Source organism: Saimiri boliviensis, chromosome 14 (assembly GCF_048565385.1).
Source record: "Saimiri boliviensis isolate mSaiBol1 chromosome 14, mSaiBol1.pri, whole genome shotgun sequence".
NCBI lineage: Eukaryota > Metazoa > Chordata > Mammalia > Primates > Cebidae > Saimiri > Saimiri boliviensis.
Window position 1 is genome coordinate 81,954,016 of NC_133462.1, and position 17,279 is coordinate 81,971,294.

Sequence of the window (17,279 nt, forward strand, 5' to 3'; positions counted from 1 at the left end):
GGGGGTCGGGGAAGGGGGAAGGCAGATGGTGCTAGGGGTGAAGGGGAACAGGTACCACTGGGGAATGGGTGGAAAGAAGTGTGAGAAACGTTCTACCCTATATGGTAAAATTAGGAAGTTATCATTCATTCCATAGAAATTGTGGATTGTTCTCAAAGTTGAAATGTATAAAGTTTCATGAAGTTTTTTGTTCATATATTCTTTTACATTATTGCTTTTCTCAACTTGTTTTCTTGCTGATGACTTTTTTTTGGATGCTACATTAACAGTTAAAGATTAAGCGAAACTCATTTGACTCATTAAATGGAATTTGGACACAGTGATCCCATCGATGTTGAGAACATGGAGTGCATAGTGATTGCTTTTTAAAAAAATATACATTATATACAATAATTCTGAAAATACCAATGTGAAAACTTCACAGGAGCTGAAGAAATTCAGTGCCTCATGGTTGAATAAGTAGGCTAAGTACAAGGTTGTAAAGGCCAACTGTTAAAGAATAGGGCTAACAAGGGTCAAAAATCTTTGCTGAAGTCACCCAAAACGGTGCTCAAACAGTTGTTGCTAGGATACTCACAAGAATTTACCATTTCTGTGGCCAAAAAAGTTGATTTGCCTGGTTTGTACATGAAAATCCATGGTGGCCAGCTAGTGCACTGTGGTTGTTCCTGCATGAATGACAGGAAGCGGAAGCTGGCTGCCAACCATGTGTCTTCAGGCAGAAACCTGGCAGTGTGCCCCATTATGTTACCTGTTGTGAGACGGGCTATTTTGGTTTCGGTCACATTGCCCAAAAGATAAGGAATTTCAGGAATTCTGCTGAACACCTCTGAAATGGAATCCAAAACAATGGGCCTTTCATGGAACCCTAAAGGGTTGACATTTGGAGTATGATTTTAACTTGTTTTCTGTGAGCTGACGGTGTGGTGTGGACATGTTGGTTCCAGTGAAAACTTTGGACCTGGGGAATGGGGGCTGGTATTCTGAAACTGTCAGAAAGTCTGCAAATATATGCTGCCATCACATTTATTTGGGAATAAAGTTTGTTAATGTTTGGTGTTTAGTTCTCACTTTGACTCTGTTTTCACTATTTTAGACCTTTGGGCTTGGCATTGCAAGGGCTGCCAGCCCTTACTTGGGGTCTTGGGTGTGGGTCAGGAGGCAAGGAAGTGTTTTGAGGCCTATTTTCATCAGTTGTTTCTCAAGTCTGGATGTTTGTAAGAATGTGGAGATAATGTGTAGAAAAATGCTTTGAGAAACAAAGTTTTATAGAACTACAATCCATTTTGATCATGAATTTGTGGTATTTTTGGTGGTAGGAACAATTACTGTTTAAAGGTGAAATTAATGGCATTTCTAGAAGGAAAGCATAATGCAACTGATGAAAAGCTAATTAATTTACCTGCTTTTGTTTGTTTGTTTGTTTCAGCTTCTTTCTGTGGTTTAAGTACATGGGGTTTAAAGGATTGGGGACCTAAATCCCTTTTTCTGTAGGTAGTTATTTTTCTTTATATTCATAGGGAATAAGGACTGAGAAATAAATATGCCTTTAGCTGATGTAGATGGAACATTCAAAAATCAATCTCACAAAATGAAATATCTGGTTGCTTTGCCCTCTTCTTATAACCAATAGCTTTATGAGCAGCACAGAAGAGGGCTGGGGATGAACTCCAGCTCTGTGTTTTAGCCCTTCGATCTTGGATAACATTTCTAGGCTCTGAGCTGGAGATTATATTCCCACCTCATAGAATAGTGTCACGATCAAATGAAATATTAAATGCATGGAAACAACTCCGCATAGCAGAGGGTTGGTAAATGGTGGGCAATATTCTTATTATTTGAATAGGTGATAATTATCATTAATAAATGATATTCCATTGAACATTGTGATATACAAGGCACTATGTTAGGTGATATGGAGGATTCACAGAGTGCTATAAAATACAGTTCCTGAGATTAAGTGGCTTGTACATAACTTAGGTAGAGAAGTCTTAGGTAAAAAGATAACTGATAAAGTCATATGTGGGTAGCAAATGAGAGGGAAGATAAAATCATTCGCAATTTTGCGGGATGCTTAAGGAGGTTTTTCTAGGAAGCTGGCCCTTGACAATTGGGACATATGAAAGGTTATTTCAAAGGGAAGTGAGTCTCTGATTTCCCTCTTCCTTGCCTCTCTTACCCTCCTTTCATTCATCCCTCCCTATGTAGCATAGCATTAAGAGTAGGAAAAATGGTAGCATTTTGGCCTTACTATTTAGCCACTGTGTATCCATGGGGATATAACCATCCTAAATTGGATTCTTTGTATTTACAATGAGAATAGAATAGATTTCAGTTACCAGATGACAAGGGAAAAAAAGTTACAACACAACAATATTTATTCAGTATCAGTTACTTATTTAATAAGTCCCTACTCAAATAACCTTCCACGTTTAAACCCAGCATTAGTTCCTCCAATTGGGTTCTCTCCAATGCGTTAACTCCTGTGACTACCTGATATTGTAAATGTTTGACAATACGATGCAATGAAAATGCACATCCATTGTGAAAAAGAGGCAGGATTTCCTGAAGTTCATGAAAGTGATTTTGAAGACTTGATAAAAACTCTTTTAAAGCCATTGATAAAAGTGTATGTGTGTGTGCGTGCGTGTGTGTGTGTGTGTGTGTAATTCTTACCAATGGCTTACCATGCCTCAGCTACTGTTCTAAGCACTTTACATTATTCCTTTACTCTTCCCTACAATCTTATGATGTAGGTATGATCATAATTCACAAGACAGGCAAAGAAGCAGAAGCACACGGGATCCAAACCAGGCAGGTTGGCCCTAGAAAACATGCAGTTTCTCACCACTCTCCACTGCCTCTATTTAGTTCAGTTAATCAATGACCAACGACAGAAAATCAAAAGGGAGGAGAATGGGTACCTCAGTGGAGATTTCCAAAGGATAAAGAAAGATCTTGTAAAAAAAATTAGTGCAAGCTGTCAACTAAGTGTGTACCTAGTGGTTAGGACCATAGGCTCTGGAGTCAAACTGCTTGAGCTTCACTGCACCTTAGCTGAGTGACCCTAGACAGATTATGCAACATCTCTGTTCCTTAGTGCTTTTATGTATAAAGAGGAGATAATAGGATCTACCTATGGCATTGTGGTATGGCTTATGTAACTAAAATACCTGTAATCTCACCTGACAAATAGAATATACTTAGAAGTGTTAATTATTACTAAAACTAACATTAGTTAAAAATGACCCTCTTTATGATTATCTTCTACAAACCAGATATCCTCTCCTCTCTCTATAGAAGGATTAGCTACAGGAGAGGGTGGCAGCTTCCAGGTGCATTAGAGCCTTATGGGCAACCTAGGGAACATTTCTACATAGTTCTAGGCAGAGGCAGATCAGCCACAGGGAGAGGAGCTGAAGGTGCTGGAAAGGGCAGGGTAGGAGGGTGCAGGCGAGGAGTGAATGAAAGCACATTTATTGTAGCTGCAGAGCTACACCAGAGCTCAGGGACAGATGCTGGTATCAGCTCCACTACCGAGAATTGCCCTTGTACATCCTCTACATTGGCAGGGGGCTGGCACTGGGAAAACCAGTGACTGATGACTTCTGTGTTTAATTTCTGCTGTATTTTGAGCTCCAGCAAAGCAGTTGTTTCTCCTACATTATCTTTATAAGTTAAAGAATCTATAAACACTTTCCAAATTTTATTTATTTATTTATTTATTTACTTACTTACTTACTTACTTACTTACTTACTGAGACAGAATCTTGCTCTATCGCCAGGATGGGAGTGCAGTGGCTCGATCTCGGCTCACTGCAACTTCTGCCTCCCGAGTTCAAGTGTTTCTCCTGCCTCAGCCTCCCGAGTAATTGGGACTACAGGCATGTGCCACCATGCCCGGCTAATTTTTGTATTTTTAGTAGAGACAGCGTTTCACCATGTTGGTCAGGATGGTCTTGATCTCTTGACCTTGTGGTCTGCCCATCTCAGCCTCCCAAAGTGCTGGGATTACAGGCGTGAGCCACTGAGCCCAGCCTTTCAAATTTAATGTATGCTAATGTTTGATAATAATGAGCTATGGTAATATATCATCTAATTTCAATATTCTCCACTTATCTTCAGTAGAAAAGATTCTGTACTTAGGTCAAAAAACAATATATTTTTTTCATATCAGGTAAACTTTTACAGACTTCTAATCCTACATGTGATATCTCAGGAAATGTTTCTCGCTCTTAGAAATCATTTACTTTCTCAGAAAGAGAACTACTCATAAACAGCATTAAATTGTATCTGAAAATAACTTGTAACTTCAAGCACAAATAACCCACTGAAGCCTATAATGTGTGTGCTGTAAGTAAAATGGTAAAACACAAGTTTATGCTTGTTTATTCTGCCAACTACAGCGAAGATTGTGTTTTACATGCCATGGACAGAAAATTGTGACAGAAAAATTAAACGAATATGCAAATGTCCCACTTTTGATTTTTCTGTAGTTTTGCTACTTGAGAAGATAGAGCATGATGACATCTGCAATAAAACATTGAAGATTACAGATTTTGGGTTGGCGAGGGAATGGCACAGAACCACCAAAATGAGCGCAGCAGGCACCTATGCCTGGATGGCCCCCGAAGTGATCAAGTCTTCCTTGTTTTCTAAGGGAAGTGACATCTGGAGGTGAGCCTTTCCTTTTGCAAACATCTGCAGAAACTGCTTGATATGCTTCATTTCAGTGAGTCTCAAAGTATTCAGTAATTCTCAGCATAGGCCTTTTTGAATAAATTTTTATGGTTTTGATCAAAATAATTGTCATGACAATGGAACAGATAAGTGGAGGTTTGTATTGTCATACGACTCCATTTCAGAGGAGGCCTTTCTTGTTAAATCATAAGTTTAGTTAAAACTGGTTGATTTGTATTAACACCAAATGCCCAAGATTTTGTAGGATGTGCCAGTGAATAACAGTGAATGTTCCATGATGCAGTCTTGGCTCATTATAGCCTCAAACTTTAAGGCTCATGTGACCCTCCCGCCTCAACTTCCTGGGTAGCCAAGACCACAGATGTGCACTACCACGCCTGGCAAATTTTGTGTGTTTGTAGAGAAGTTTGTTGGGGAGGGTTGTCCCACTGTGTTGCCCAGGCTGGTCTTGACTTTCTAGGCTCAAGTGATCCACCTACCTCGGCCTCCCAAAGTGCTGAGATTACAGGTGTGAGCCACTCCACCCAGCCTGAATTGACGTTTTTAATAAACTTTTAATTCCTTGTCACTCACAGACAACATTAGCATGGAAGGAGTTTGAGAAAAAAATTTAGACTAATCCCTTCATTTTATAGATTGCTTCATCTAAAGATTAAAGCCTTCTATTTGAAGACTGGGAGTTGCCCTCAAATGGATCACCAGGTTATTTTGACTTTCCATTCAGCTTTTCTCATTAGAAAGATGCGAGCAATTACAAAACAACAAAGAAAAATCATACTGTTTAATAGTTATGAGGCATCTAGAACTACTTGCCATTGTTTAATGCTCACAGAATCCTGCTAATAAAGAAAATGTGGTGCATATACACCATGGAATACTACACAGCCATAAAAAGAGTAAAATCATGTCCTTTGTAACACAGATGTAGCTGAAAGCCATTATCCCAAGTGACTTAATGTAGGAATAGAAAACCAGATATCACATGTTCTCACGTATAAGTGGAAGCTTAACATTGGGTATGCAGGGACATAATGATGGCAACAGTAGACACTGGGGGCTAATAGAAGGTGAAGGGAAGGAGAGGGGAAAATCAACTCTTGGGTACTATGCTCAGTACCTGGGCGACGGGATCATTTGTATCCTAAACCTCAACATCACTCGACCTACCCAGGTGACATTTGCACATGTACTCCGTATATCTAAAATGAAAGTTGAGAAAAATTTTTAAAAAGGATAGATGTAAAAACCAAAATAAAATCTTGTGTTATTAAAATTCCATTTTTTTTAAAGATTTTAACAGGTTTGATGAGATATGATTCACCTACCATGCAACTGATGCATTTAAATTGTACAATTTGATGGTTTTTGTATGTTAGTAAGTTGTGTGTCCATCACTCCAGTCGATTTCAGAACATTTTCATTGTCACCCTTCTTTCATCATCCCCAACTTCCCCTGCCCTCTCAGCCCTAGGCAACCACTCATCTGTGTTCCATATCTTCAGATCTCTTTATTCTGAACATTTTATGTAAGTGGAATCTTAGAATACTCCTTTGTGACTGGCTTCTTTCACTGATCCTGATGATTTGAGGTTCATCCATGTCACAGCATGTATCAGTACTTCCTTCATTTTTATGGCTTAATAATAGAGTATTTCTATACCACATTTTGTTTACCCATTTATCTGTACATGAACATTTGGGTTGTTTCCCATTTTTGGTGATTGCAAATACAACTGATAACAAACATTCATGAACACATTTTTGTGAGGACGTGTGTTTTCAGTTTCCTTGATTGTACATCTAGGAGTAGTGAGATTGCTGGGCCATATTGTAATTCTGTGTTTAACCTTTTGAGGAACCACTAAACTGTTTTCCAAAGTGACTGCCTTTTTTTTTTTTTTTTATTCTCACCAGTAAAGTGTCAGGGTTCTGATTTCTCTCTATCTTCCCTGTCACTTGTTATCTGACTTTTTGATTCTGGCCATCCTTGTAGGTATAAAGTGGTATCTCATGGTTAAAGTTATAGTTTGGGTTTTTTTTTGTTATTGTTATTATTTGCTTTTTGCTTGTTTCACATAAAAGAAAACTAGGAGGCCGGGCACAGTGGTTCATGCCTGTAATCCCAGCACTTTGGGAGGCCAAGGTGGATGGATCACCTGAGATCAGGAGTTCGAGACCAGCCTGACCAACATGGTGAAACCCTGTCTCTACTGAAAATACAAAAATTAGCTGGTCATGGTGGCAAGCACCTGTAATCCCAGCTACTTGGAAGGCTGAGGCAGGAGAACCACTTGAACCTGAGAGACGGAGGTTGCAGTGAGCCGAGATTGCTCCATTGCACTCCAGCCTGGGTAACAGAACAAGACTCTGTCTCAAGAAAGAGAGACAGAGAGAAAGAGAGAAAAGGAAGGGAAAGAGGAAGGGAGGGAAGGAGGGAGAGAGCGAGGGAGCGAGGGAGAGAGAGAAAGAGAAAGAGAGAAAGAAAGAAGGAAAGAAAGCAAGAGAAAGAAAGAAAAGAAGGAAAGAGAAAAAAGAAAAGAAAGAAAACTAGGGATGAGAGAGGAAAAATACTTGCCAAGAGTCCATTGCTTGTAAGCGCCAGAATCTTATAAGAACCCAGATCTGTCTAGCTCTCAAATGCAAGCTCAACAAAAATTGTTTTTCTTTTTAAATCTTTGGATACACTGGAAGTTACTCCCTCAAATTCACACATGAAGTCAGTGGCAGAGCCCCCGTCAGTAAAAGTTTCATAAAACTCCTTTACATTTAAAGCTTATCTTCTGCATTTAAAATTATGACTTAATTGTTCTATTTAAATCTTCTAAGGAAATTATCAATTGAATCAGGGGTTCTATAGTAACTTAGGGCCAATTTGAAAAATACAGGTGCTTGAGCCTCACCCCTTGATGAATTAGGCTCTCTACTGGTGAAGGCTGAGCATATGTGTTTTTATAAACTGTTAAGTGTGTTTTTATTGATTTAATTACGGTAATTTTCAAACATGAAAATATTAAATTACACAAGGGACACTGGCTATCTTTTTAAGATATTATACTTAAAGACTCTAAAACTATTAAAACACATCATAAATCAATTTTACATACAAAATAATATATTTTAAGACTATGAGATCTTACAAACTATGCTTTTAATAAAAGTTTATAAAAGTTTATAAGTTTAAAAGCATAGTTTATAAGATCTCATAGTCTTAAAATATATTATTATTATTATTTTTTTTTTGAGACAGAGTTTCGCTCTTGTTACCGAGGCTGGAGTGCAATGGCACGATCTCGGCTCACTGCAACCTCCGCCTCCTGGGCTCAGGCAATTCTCCTGTGTAGCTGGGATTACAGACACGCGCCACCATGCCCAGCTAATTTTTTGTATTTTTAGTAGAGACGGGGTTTCACTATGTTGACCAGGATGGTCTCGATCTCTTGACCTCGTGATCCACCCGCCTCGGCCTCCCAAAGCACTGGGATTACAGGCTTGAGCCACTGCACACGGCTAAAATATATTATTTTGTATATACTTTTATTAAAAGCATAGTTTATAATAAGGAGGTATAGGAATGCTATGCAGTCATGCTCTGTAGCAATCTTGTCTATCATAAACATAGAGGAGAATCAAGAAGTAAGCAAAAAAGAAAAAAGGAAAAGAAAGTTGCTAAAACTAACCAAAATATAGGTCTTTAAGCCCCATACGCTCCATAGAGAATTCAGCTCTCAAAACTGATTTATTTACAAAGTGCGATGATCTGATTTTCATTAAAAACAGAAGATACCGATGGTCCACTGTATCTAATGTTTTTCTTTCCATCACCTACTCTTCAGCCAACATTTTTTCCTGTTACTAGCTTGGCATCCCTCTCCCCTCTTCTAATTAGCTTAAGTCTCAAGTCCCTGATATAAGAAGGCGTAGTGTTTGCGTATAGCCTGTGCACATCCTCCCGTGTAGGTTAAAGTATCTCTAGATTACTTATTATTACCTAATACAATGTGAATTCGGTGTAAATGGTTGTCATTCTTTATTGTTTTTAAAGTTGTATTGTTATTTTTTATTGTTGTTTTTTTCTGAATATTTTCCGTCCATGGTTGCTTTAATCTGTGGATGTGGAGAGCTGACTGTATTATGAAAAGGACTAGAAATTACTGCCTTCTGGAGCCGCTTAGTTGAAGGGGTCAAACATCCCTGCATATCTCCAGAACCCATTCATATACAAAAGCACATTGTAGGATATCAGGATAGGCAAGAGCAGAGCAGGTCGTCTCTTTGAATTATAGACACCATTGCTGTAAAGTCTCTTTTTATCATATTTCCATAAAGTTTCATTCAAAAAACATTGCTTTACCTATGCAGTGCTAGGGATCGGCGACTTTATATTTCTTGATTTTCTTCTCTTTCCTTCCTTCTAACAGTTACTATACTACAAGGTAACTGTTTTATGCACTTAGATATTGTTTTCTAATTTTTTTTTTTTTTTTTGAGACAGAGTTTCGCTCTTGTCACCCAGGCTGGAGTGCAATGGCATGATATCAGCTCACTGCAAACTCCACCTCCAGGTTCAAGCGATTCTCCTGCCTCAGCCTCTGGAGTAGCTGGGATTACAGGCATGCACCACCATGCCCAGCTTATTTTTTGTATTTTTAATAGAGACAGGTTTCTCCATATTGGTCAGGCTGGTCTCAAACCCCCGACATCAGGTGATCCACCCACCTCGGCCTCCCAAAGTGCTGGGATTATAGTCATGAGTCATGGCGCCAGGCCATTATCTAATTTGTACAACTCTTATCATTGTCCTGGTCTTGTAGGTTAAGTAGCCCAGGCACAGAGAAGTTAAGAAATTTGCTTTGAGTTATAAAACTGCTAAGAAGCAGACTTTAGGTTCAGGAGATCCACGGCTCCTGACACCACAGCCCCAAGTCATTACACTTCTTGAGTTCTCAGGAGAGGGCTTCATCATACTATCTTCTACCCAATTTAAGAGAAGAGGAAAATATGTAGTATACTTTAGAAGTAGTTCCGTTGAAATAGTTACACTGTTTTTCACATTGGTTTTTCATGGGGTAAGCACTCCTCTCTCTGGAAAAATGATCTATCCCAGATTATTCTGTCCCTGAAACTTCCAAGAAGCAGAGCTATACGGCTATTTTTAAAATTTTGTTATTTGTTAATAGGATTTTTTTTTTAATTTAGAACATTTTAATTATTCCATGTAAGAATTTTTTTTGTTTTTGTTAAATGATCTATGAGTTAAGTTTACTTATGTTTAAAATTATGAATGTGTTTCCTCTAATGCAGATTATTTAAAATTTGATAATTTTAAGAAAATTATCAAAAGGAAGCAGATAAGCTTTGGAAAATAATGATTTCAACTTTAGCTAACAGTTATAGCATTGTGTAATTGACAGGTAGTACATTATATATATATTATATTTCCTTTTTAAAATAAAACCATGTTTTGAGGTAGTAGAGTGGGTCTCACTATTGTTTGGTAGAAGAGTTCACTGAAGATCAGCTTTAAGGGCCTTGTGAGGGAGAAATAGCTAGTGAGCAAGCAGTAATACCAGCAAAGCTGAAACTCAGGTTGAAATCCAGTTTTTTTTTCAGTGGTGCTCTGGGATTCTTCAGAGCACAAGTCTGGGACTCACAGGCTCAGGGCTCAAATACCTCTGCGTAGGGCCCCTGGAACCTTAGATGGTGTGTCCCTGAGGCCATTGTTTGGCAAGTCCTGTTGTTTTCTAGATTCTTTTTCTTATATTTTTATTATGTACTCAGTAGTACCAGTAGGAACTAATGAAGAAGCCTTTAATTTGAAAGTGATCATCTCCAGGAATGACATGAAGTTCAGCACTTTGCAGATCAGGTCTTCAGAGCAGGCTTCTTTCCATTGTGTTGTGATATGAATCCCCACCTCCCTTAAGCTAAGAAGATAGTCAAATAATTACTGCCATCCCTCTGTCTGTTATCTTTCAAACTATGCTTAAAGGTTATGTATAGCCAACACATGTCAGAAATAATTCAGTGGCCTCTAAATTTCACATTTTTTAAAAAGTTAAAGCTAATGAGGTTTTAAAAGATTAGGAAAATGAATAGAGCTTCAATAGCTATATTACTAGAATTGAAGAGGAAACCAAATATGACTGTTCCTCTTAATTCATTTTTATCTTATTTATTTATTTTCGAAACAGGGTCCTGCTCTGCCGCCCATGCTGGAGTGCAGTGGTGCAATCAAAGCTTACGGCGGCCACATCCACCTGGGCCCAAGTGATTTTCCTACCTCAGCCTTCTGAGTAGTGGGAACTACAAGCACCTGCCACTATGCCCAGCTAATTTTTGTATTTTTTTAGAGACAAATTTTACCATGTTGCCCAGGCTGGTCTTGAACTCCTGAGCTCAAGCATTCTGCCCACTTCACCCTCCCCAAATGCTGGAATTACAGGTGTGGTCACCACACCCAGCTATTTTTATTTTTTAATTGACATAAAAATTGTACATATTTATGGGGTATGTAGTGATGTTGCAGTACATGCAATGTGTGGTGATCAAATCAGGCTAATTAACATATCCATCATCTCAAACGTCAATTGTTTGTGTTGGGAACATCTTCTCTTCTAGCTATCTGAAACCATCTAATACGTTATTGCTAACTGTAGCCATCTTATAGTGCAATAAAACAGGAGTACTTATTCCTATTATCCGGCTGTAATTATGTGTCTTTTTTTTTTTTTTTCTTTTTTTGAGACAGAGTCTTGTTCTGTCACCTGGGCTGGAGTGCAGTGGCATGTCTTGGCTCAGTGCAACCTCTGCCTCCTGGGTTCAAGTGATTCTCTTGTCTCAGCCTCCCGAGTATCTGGGACTACAGGCATGTGCCACCACACCCAGCTCACTTTTGTATTTTTAATAGAGATGGGGTTTCACCATGCGGGACAGGCTGGTCTTGAACTCCTGACCTCAGGTGATCCGCCCGCTTTGGCCTCCCAAAGTGCTGGGATTACAGAGGTGAGCCACCGTGCTCTGTGTCTTTTAATAAGACATTGTTTCTTACATGCTATGTGTTTCAGTCTGAAGTCAAGTGAATCAACCAGAGTGACTCTTATTTAAATTTACTTAACAAAAGATATCTGAGTGTACTTTATGTTCTGGAGAAGAATAAGAGAAAACGAACGTACCGACTTGGATAGCAGAAGAGAATCAGTATGTACAATGCAGAAGGCTTGTGCCTGTGCCCCTGTGTACTAAATGGAATTTTGGATATCTCAGTCTGTGGTATGGATGTGTTTTGAAATTCAGCCCTTCATTGTGAACATTCATTTAGAAATCCTCTTCTGCGCCTTTCCTTGTTCTTGTTTGTGACTGCATCTGTATCACGTGTGATGATGCTTTGGAGAACTCATTGTGCCTTGTTTTTTACTCCCATTTCACCCTGGCTTCCTTCATTACAAAAAGAGACATATGTGCCTCCAGCAGGTGCGAGGGGGCCCACACTGATTTCTTTCTGTTCCTTACTGTTCAGCAATACGGTAGAAACATTAGTAACACGTCTAAATATAAGGGAGGCAGAAAGAGAAACAGTTTCAAAAAACTATTTACAAATAATCAGCATGATTCCATGTCAGTCCTGTGGCATGCACCATGAGACTTCTGTGGGGCTGTGTCCTAATAATCCTCAGGAGGTTTTAAGTCTGGGGAAAATGAGATAGAAGGAGAAACAGCAAAACAGCCACCTTACTCCTAAAGGGTGACCTGGTTCTGGACCCTGTTTAATTCAGTTATGTGCTACTCTTACGCTTTCCTATTCATTAAGTGGTTTTAATTCCTAGAATGAATGCATACTTGATTTCTGGGGTGGAATGTATTTGCATGTGTTTGAATCTACCTCCCACCTTGGGATGTCTTGAACTTAGGGACTTTTCTGAAGAAGAGTGTCCTATTAGGAGTGGATGAAGGTGTTGGAGTGTTTATCTCACTAAGTGCATCATAAGGAGAAGACACCATGTAGCCCATTGAACATATGAAAACCTTGCTTTCTAGCTATGGAGTGCTGCTCTGGGAACTGCTCACGGGAGAAGTCCCCTATCGGGGCATTGATGGCCTCGCCGTGGCTTATGGGGTAGCGGTCAATAAACTCACTTTGCCCATTCCATCCACCTGCCCTGAGCCATTTGCCAAGCTGATGAAAGGTATTTTTTGTGTGTGTCTTTGTGGGGGCAAGCATTTCTCATTAGAATATCCTTTTTTAAAAAACAAACAAAAAAGCAATTTCTGTGACACTGATTTTTAAGTACTTTTAAGCAACCCTAGTATTTTAAGAATTAGAATCTGAGTCTTTGATCTAGAATATCTGGTAAAGTTTTGATGAACTAAGTAGCTTAAAAACAATCCAGTTTTATCAGTAACTTATTTATGTAAAAAACTCGACTGAATAGTAATCAAGTTTTCACTAAGTACATGAGTAGAGTTCAAATACGGTATTGAACTGGCTCCAAATCTGCTATTTTAAATTTGACTTAGTGATCAGAAATGCCTTATGGTCTTAACAGGCGTGATTTTGCCAGGACCATGTCTATTTGATCCTTATCTTTTAAAAATTGTTAACTAACTCTTTTTGTTAGGCCGTTTTTTTAGAACTTCTCTTGTGGGTATAACATTTTAGAGACTTTGTTTGAGTTACATGACTCGATATCAAATCGTCTGGTTATGGTAGCTTAACCCTCTGAAACGTGGTGTCCATAGTAGAGCATGGGAAGCAGACATCCATTTATTAAATGTGGTGTAATATAGACAGCACCCGCCTTCTCTGCTAGTCATTATTATGCATGCCTGTGATGTGGACACTTGGTAAAATAAACTATTCAAACTATTGCCAATGGATTCTTAAAATCTTGAGGAGCAGATACTATAAATGGAGAAATGACAAGTGTTAAGTTGAAATACACTTCAGTGTAAAACATTTCTTAGCCACTCTGATGTCTTGGGGATAATCTGAACTGTGTTGTGAGATGGAATTAATGTGACTCTTGTCTATTTTAGAATGCTGGCAACAAGACCCTCATATTCGTCCATCGTTTGCCTTAATTCTTGAACAGTTATCTGCCATTGAAGTGGCAGTTATGACGGAGATGCCTCAAGAGTCTTTTCATTCCATGCAAGACGACTGGAAACTGGAAATTCAACAAATGTTCGATGAGCTGAGAACAAAGGAAAAGGTGAGAGAGATTTGTAAATAGCATAATGTATTCAAATTTATGAAAATTATGGAAAATATGAGGCAAGAAGCACTGTTAGCATTATTCTAAAATATTTTTAGATATCGATATTTGTTGATTCTCACTTTCTTTCAGGTTAAAAATAAAAGCAAAACAAAAGTGTACTCCATATGAATAATTGGAGAAAATGCCCTTTAATTAGAGAAACTTTCAAAGGAAAAAAGAGAGACAGTGAATAGCACAATAAACACTTTGTATGCATTAATTGGCTTTATTTATTGTCATTATTTTATCATTTTATTTGTTTCCCTTCCCCATTATCTGTTATTACAGGTACATATTGATACAAGGAATGTCATAGGCATTCCCCAAAATACAGAATGTTTTCTTAAAAATGTGATTTAAGATCCCAGCACTTTGGGAGGCCGAGGCGGGTGGATCACGAGGTCGAGAGATCGAGACCATCCTGGTCAACATGGTGAAACCCCGTCTCTACTAAAAATACAAAAAATTAGCTGGGCGTGGTGGCGTGTGCCTGTAATCCCAGCTACTCAGGAGGCTGAGGCAGGAGAATTGCTTGAACCCAGGAGGCGGAGGTTGCGGTGAGCCGAGATCGCGCCATTGCACTCCAGCCTGGGTAACAAGAGCGAAACTCCGTTTCAAAAAAAAATGTGATTTAAGGACGTGTCTGTGGGAGATCATTTTGAGTTTCAGTGTTAAATGGTATTTTTCTTACTATATCCTAGGGACAGTGCCAGTGTCCTAGGACTTAGAGATAGATGTGGCATTTGTAACCTTGAATGGTCCTTTGAATGCCAGGCTAGTGATTCGGGCCTTGTTGACAAGTTTTAAAATGGGGCTCCATAGAATCTCTTGAAGCCAGACATTGAAGCCGAAGCTTCTCTCCACTCTCCCTGTGCCTTCCCCCCTTTCCCTTGTTTATGATAATGGGATCACTGTTCTCCTAGGAACCTGGTCTCAAGGGTCTTTTTACAATGTTCTTGTGGTCTTCTGTGTGACAAAGACCATCAGCGGCAATTTTCTGCCCTCATCCCTGCCACCCGCCTACTCATCACCAGCATGGCTGCTGGAGCCTCCTCACGAGGCGCTCTGTGTCCAGCCTTGCTTCCCTCCTCTGTCCCCTTCTTTTTCTAAAATGTAAATCTGGTCAGCCCTGCTTCCATTGCCCATTTTTGTGCGGTGTTCACTCCCTTTCTCCTTACATATTTTGCCACATTTCCACTGCCTCCATCCCCCGCCATACTGAATCTCTTCCAGTCCCCATGATGTCATACTCCTGGCCCGTAGCCTTGGCACACGGTCTTTCCTCTGCTGAGGCCTCTTTCCTCCTTAGCTTCTGTGCCCACTTCATGAGTGGTGGCCCCTCCCATAACTTCCTCCCCTACTTTGCTCAACCAGGTAAACTGTGGGTGGTCAGAGTGCCCTGTGCTTTTCTTATCATGGCAGTGAGTCATACTGTATTAATACTTGCTGATGTAATTGTTCTTGGTCTGTCCTTTCTGCTAGATAGTAAGTTCATGAACTATGCGTTGACGTTCTTGTTCATTTGCATACACAGCATTGAACATAGGACTCAGCACATGACAGGCATTAAGTGAACCCAAGTACAGTTTGTTAATATACTCCTGATAACTATTTTAATAGTCGAGATATTGGCAATTATCATTATTGCTGTTTTAATGAGCGATTCTTATCGTTGTTGTTGAAAGTGAGCAATGAATTTTAAAGTGTGTACACGTTATGATTCCTGTTATGAATCTTATGCTGTAATAGAGGCATATGACTCAGCTGTTCCACTTCCACTTATAGATTCTTCAGAAACTCAAACATGTGCACGAGGAAACATACTTATGGTTGTTCACTTAAGCATCATTTGTAATAGTGCAAAGCTGAAAACAACCCCAATATCCATTAACAGGGAAATAGATGCCTAAACTATTATATTCTCAGGCAATGGAAATCTGTATAGTTCAGTCAGTCCTTGCTCAATGTCGTGGATAGGTTCTTGGAAACTGTGACTATAAATGAAATGATGTATAATGAAACCAATTGTACGACAGGCTGATTGATATGACAAGAGTTAAGTTTTGACGGCATATTTCTGGTCACAAAAACATCTCCAAACTTTGAAATAATGACCAAAGCCCTTCTAATATTAAACATTGAAACAAATGTGAGCTATACATAACATTTAAGAACTATTAATGACTGGGTGCCATGGTTCACACCTGTATTCCTAGTGCTTTTGGGTGGCTGAGGCAGGTGGATCACCTGAGGTCAGGAGTTCGAGACCAGCCTGTCCAACATGCTAAAACCCCGTCTCTACTAATAATACAGAGATTAGCCAGGTATGGTGGTCCACACCTGTAATCCCAGCTACTTGGGAGACTGAGGCAGGAGAATCGCTTGAACCTGGGAGGCAGAGGTTGCAGTGAGCCAAGATTGTGCCATTGCACTCCAGCCCCTGGACGACAAGAGCGAAACTCCATCTCTTAAGAAAAAAAGAGAAAGAAAGATTGATAAAAATAAGTAAGAAAATTATTATTTGCCCAGTTATTCTAGTTCAGGGTCTCAGGTGGCTGGAACCTGGAGCCTCTCCCAGCAGCTCAGGAACCAGCCCTGAACAGGACGCCGTCCCATCACAGGACGCGCTGACACCCACACTCACACTAAATCACACCAGCACCATTTAGACTTGGCAGTGCACCTAAGGCACACATCTGTGAGATGTGGGAGAAAACACATGCAGACATGCGGATAATGCGTAGGCTCCACACAGACAGTGGTGTGGGTTGGGCATTGGTTTTTTTTCTCATCCAGGTAATGATGAAACAATGTTACTTCAGGACCTGCTGTTAAAATGAATGAACTTTAGTAAGGTGTTCCAATGAGGTAAAAGCTAAACATAAAACTAGGTGGAAAAAAAGAGAGTTGTAGAAGAACATTACATATCATTTTTATAAGTGCATGAGACACACAAAACAATACTATTCGAATGTATAAGAAGGCTAAAGATGCTCACCAATTTATGAATAGCCCATCTAGGGAGGGAGGGGTAAGATTAGACTATGATGTAATTGGGGCTTTAGCACATCTGAAACAGATACGGTAAAAATTTAACATCTGGCCGGCCGGGCGCGGTGGCTCAAGCCTGTAATCCCAGCACTTTGGGAGGCCGAGGCGGGTGGATCACAAGGTCGAGAGATCGAGACCATCCTGGTCAACATGGTGAAACCCCGTCTCTACTAAAAATACAAAACATTAGCTGGGCATGGTGGCGCGTGCCTGTAATCCCAGCTACTCAGGAGGCTGAGGCAGGAGAATTGCCTGAACCCAGGAGGCGGAGGT

General features: G+C 39.7%; 1 protein-coding gene across 4 annotated transcripts in view; it reads left to right on the forward strand.

The window, feature by feature from the left end:
- The window catches only part of MAP3K21 (mitogen-activated protein kinase kinase kinase 21), a 62,059-nt gene that overhangs the window by 14,138 nt on the left and 30,642 nt on the right, over positions 1-17,279 (forward strand). For all 4 annotated transcript variants that reach the window (XR_746554.3, XM_074385332.1, XM_010351534.3 and 1 more), the window contains exons 2-4: positions 4,497-4,677; positions 12,736-12,884; positions 13,735-13,910. Coding sequence is in view for 3 of the 4 variants with exons in the window: in XM_074385332.1 (XP_074241433.1) it covers positions 4,497-4,677; positions 12,736-12,884; positions 13,735-13,910 (506 nt within the window). In the remaining variant the exon portion in view is untranslated. The remainder of the gene's footprint in view (positions 1-4,496; positions 4,678-12,735; positions 12,885-13,734; positions 13,911-17,279) is intronic.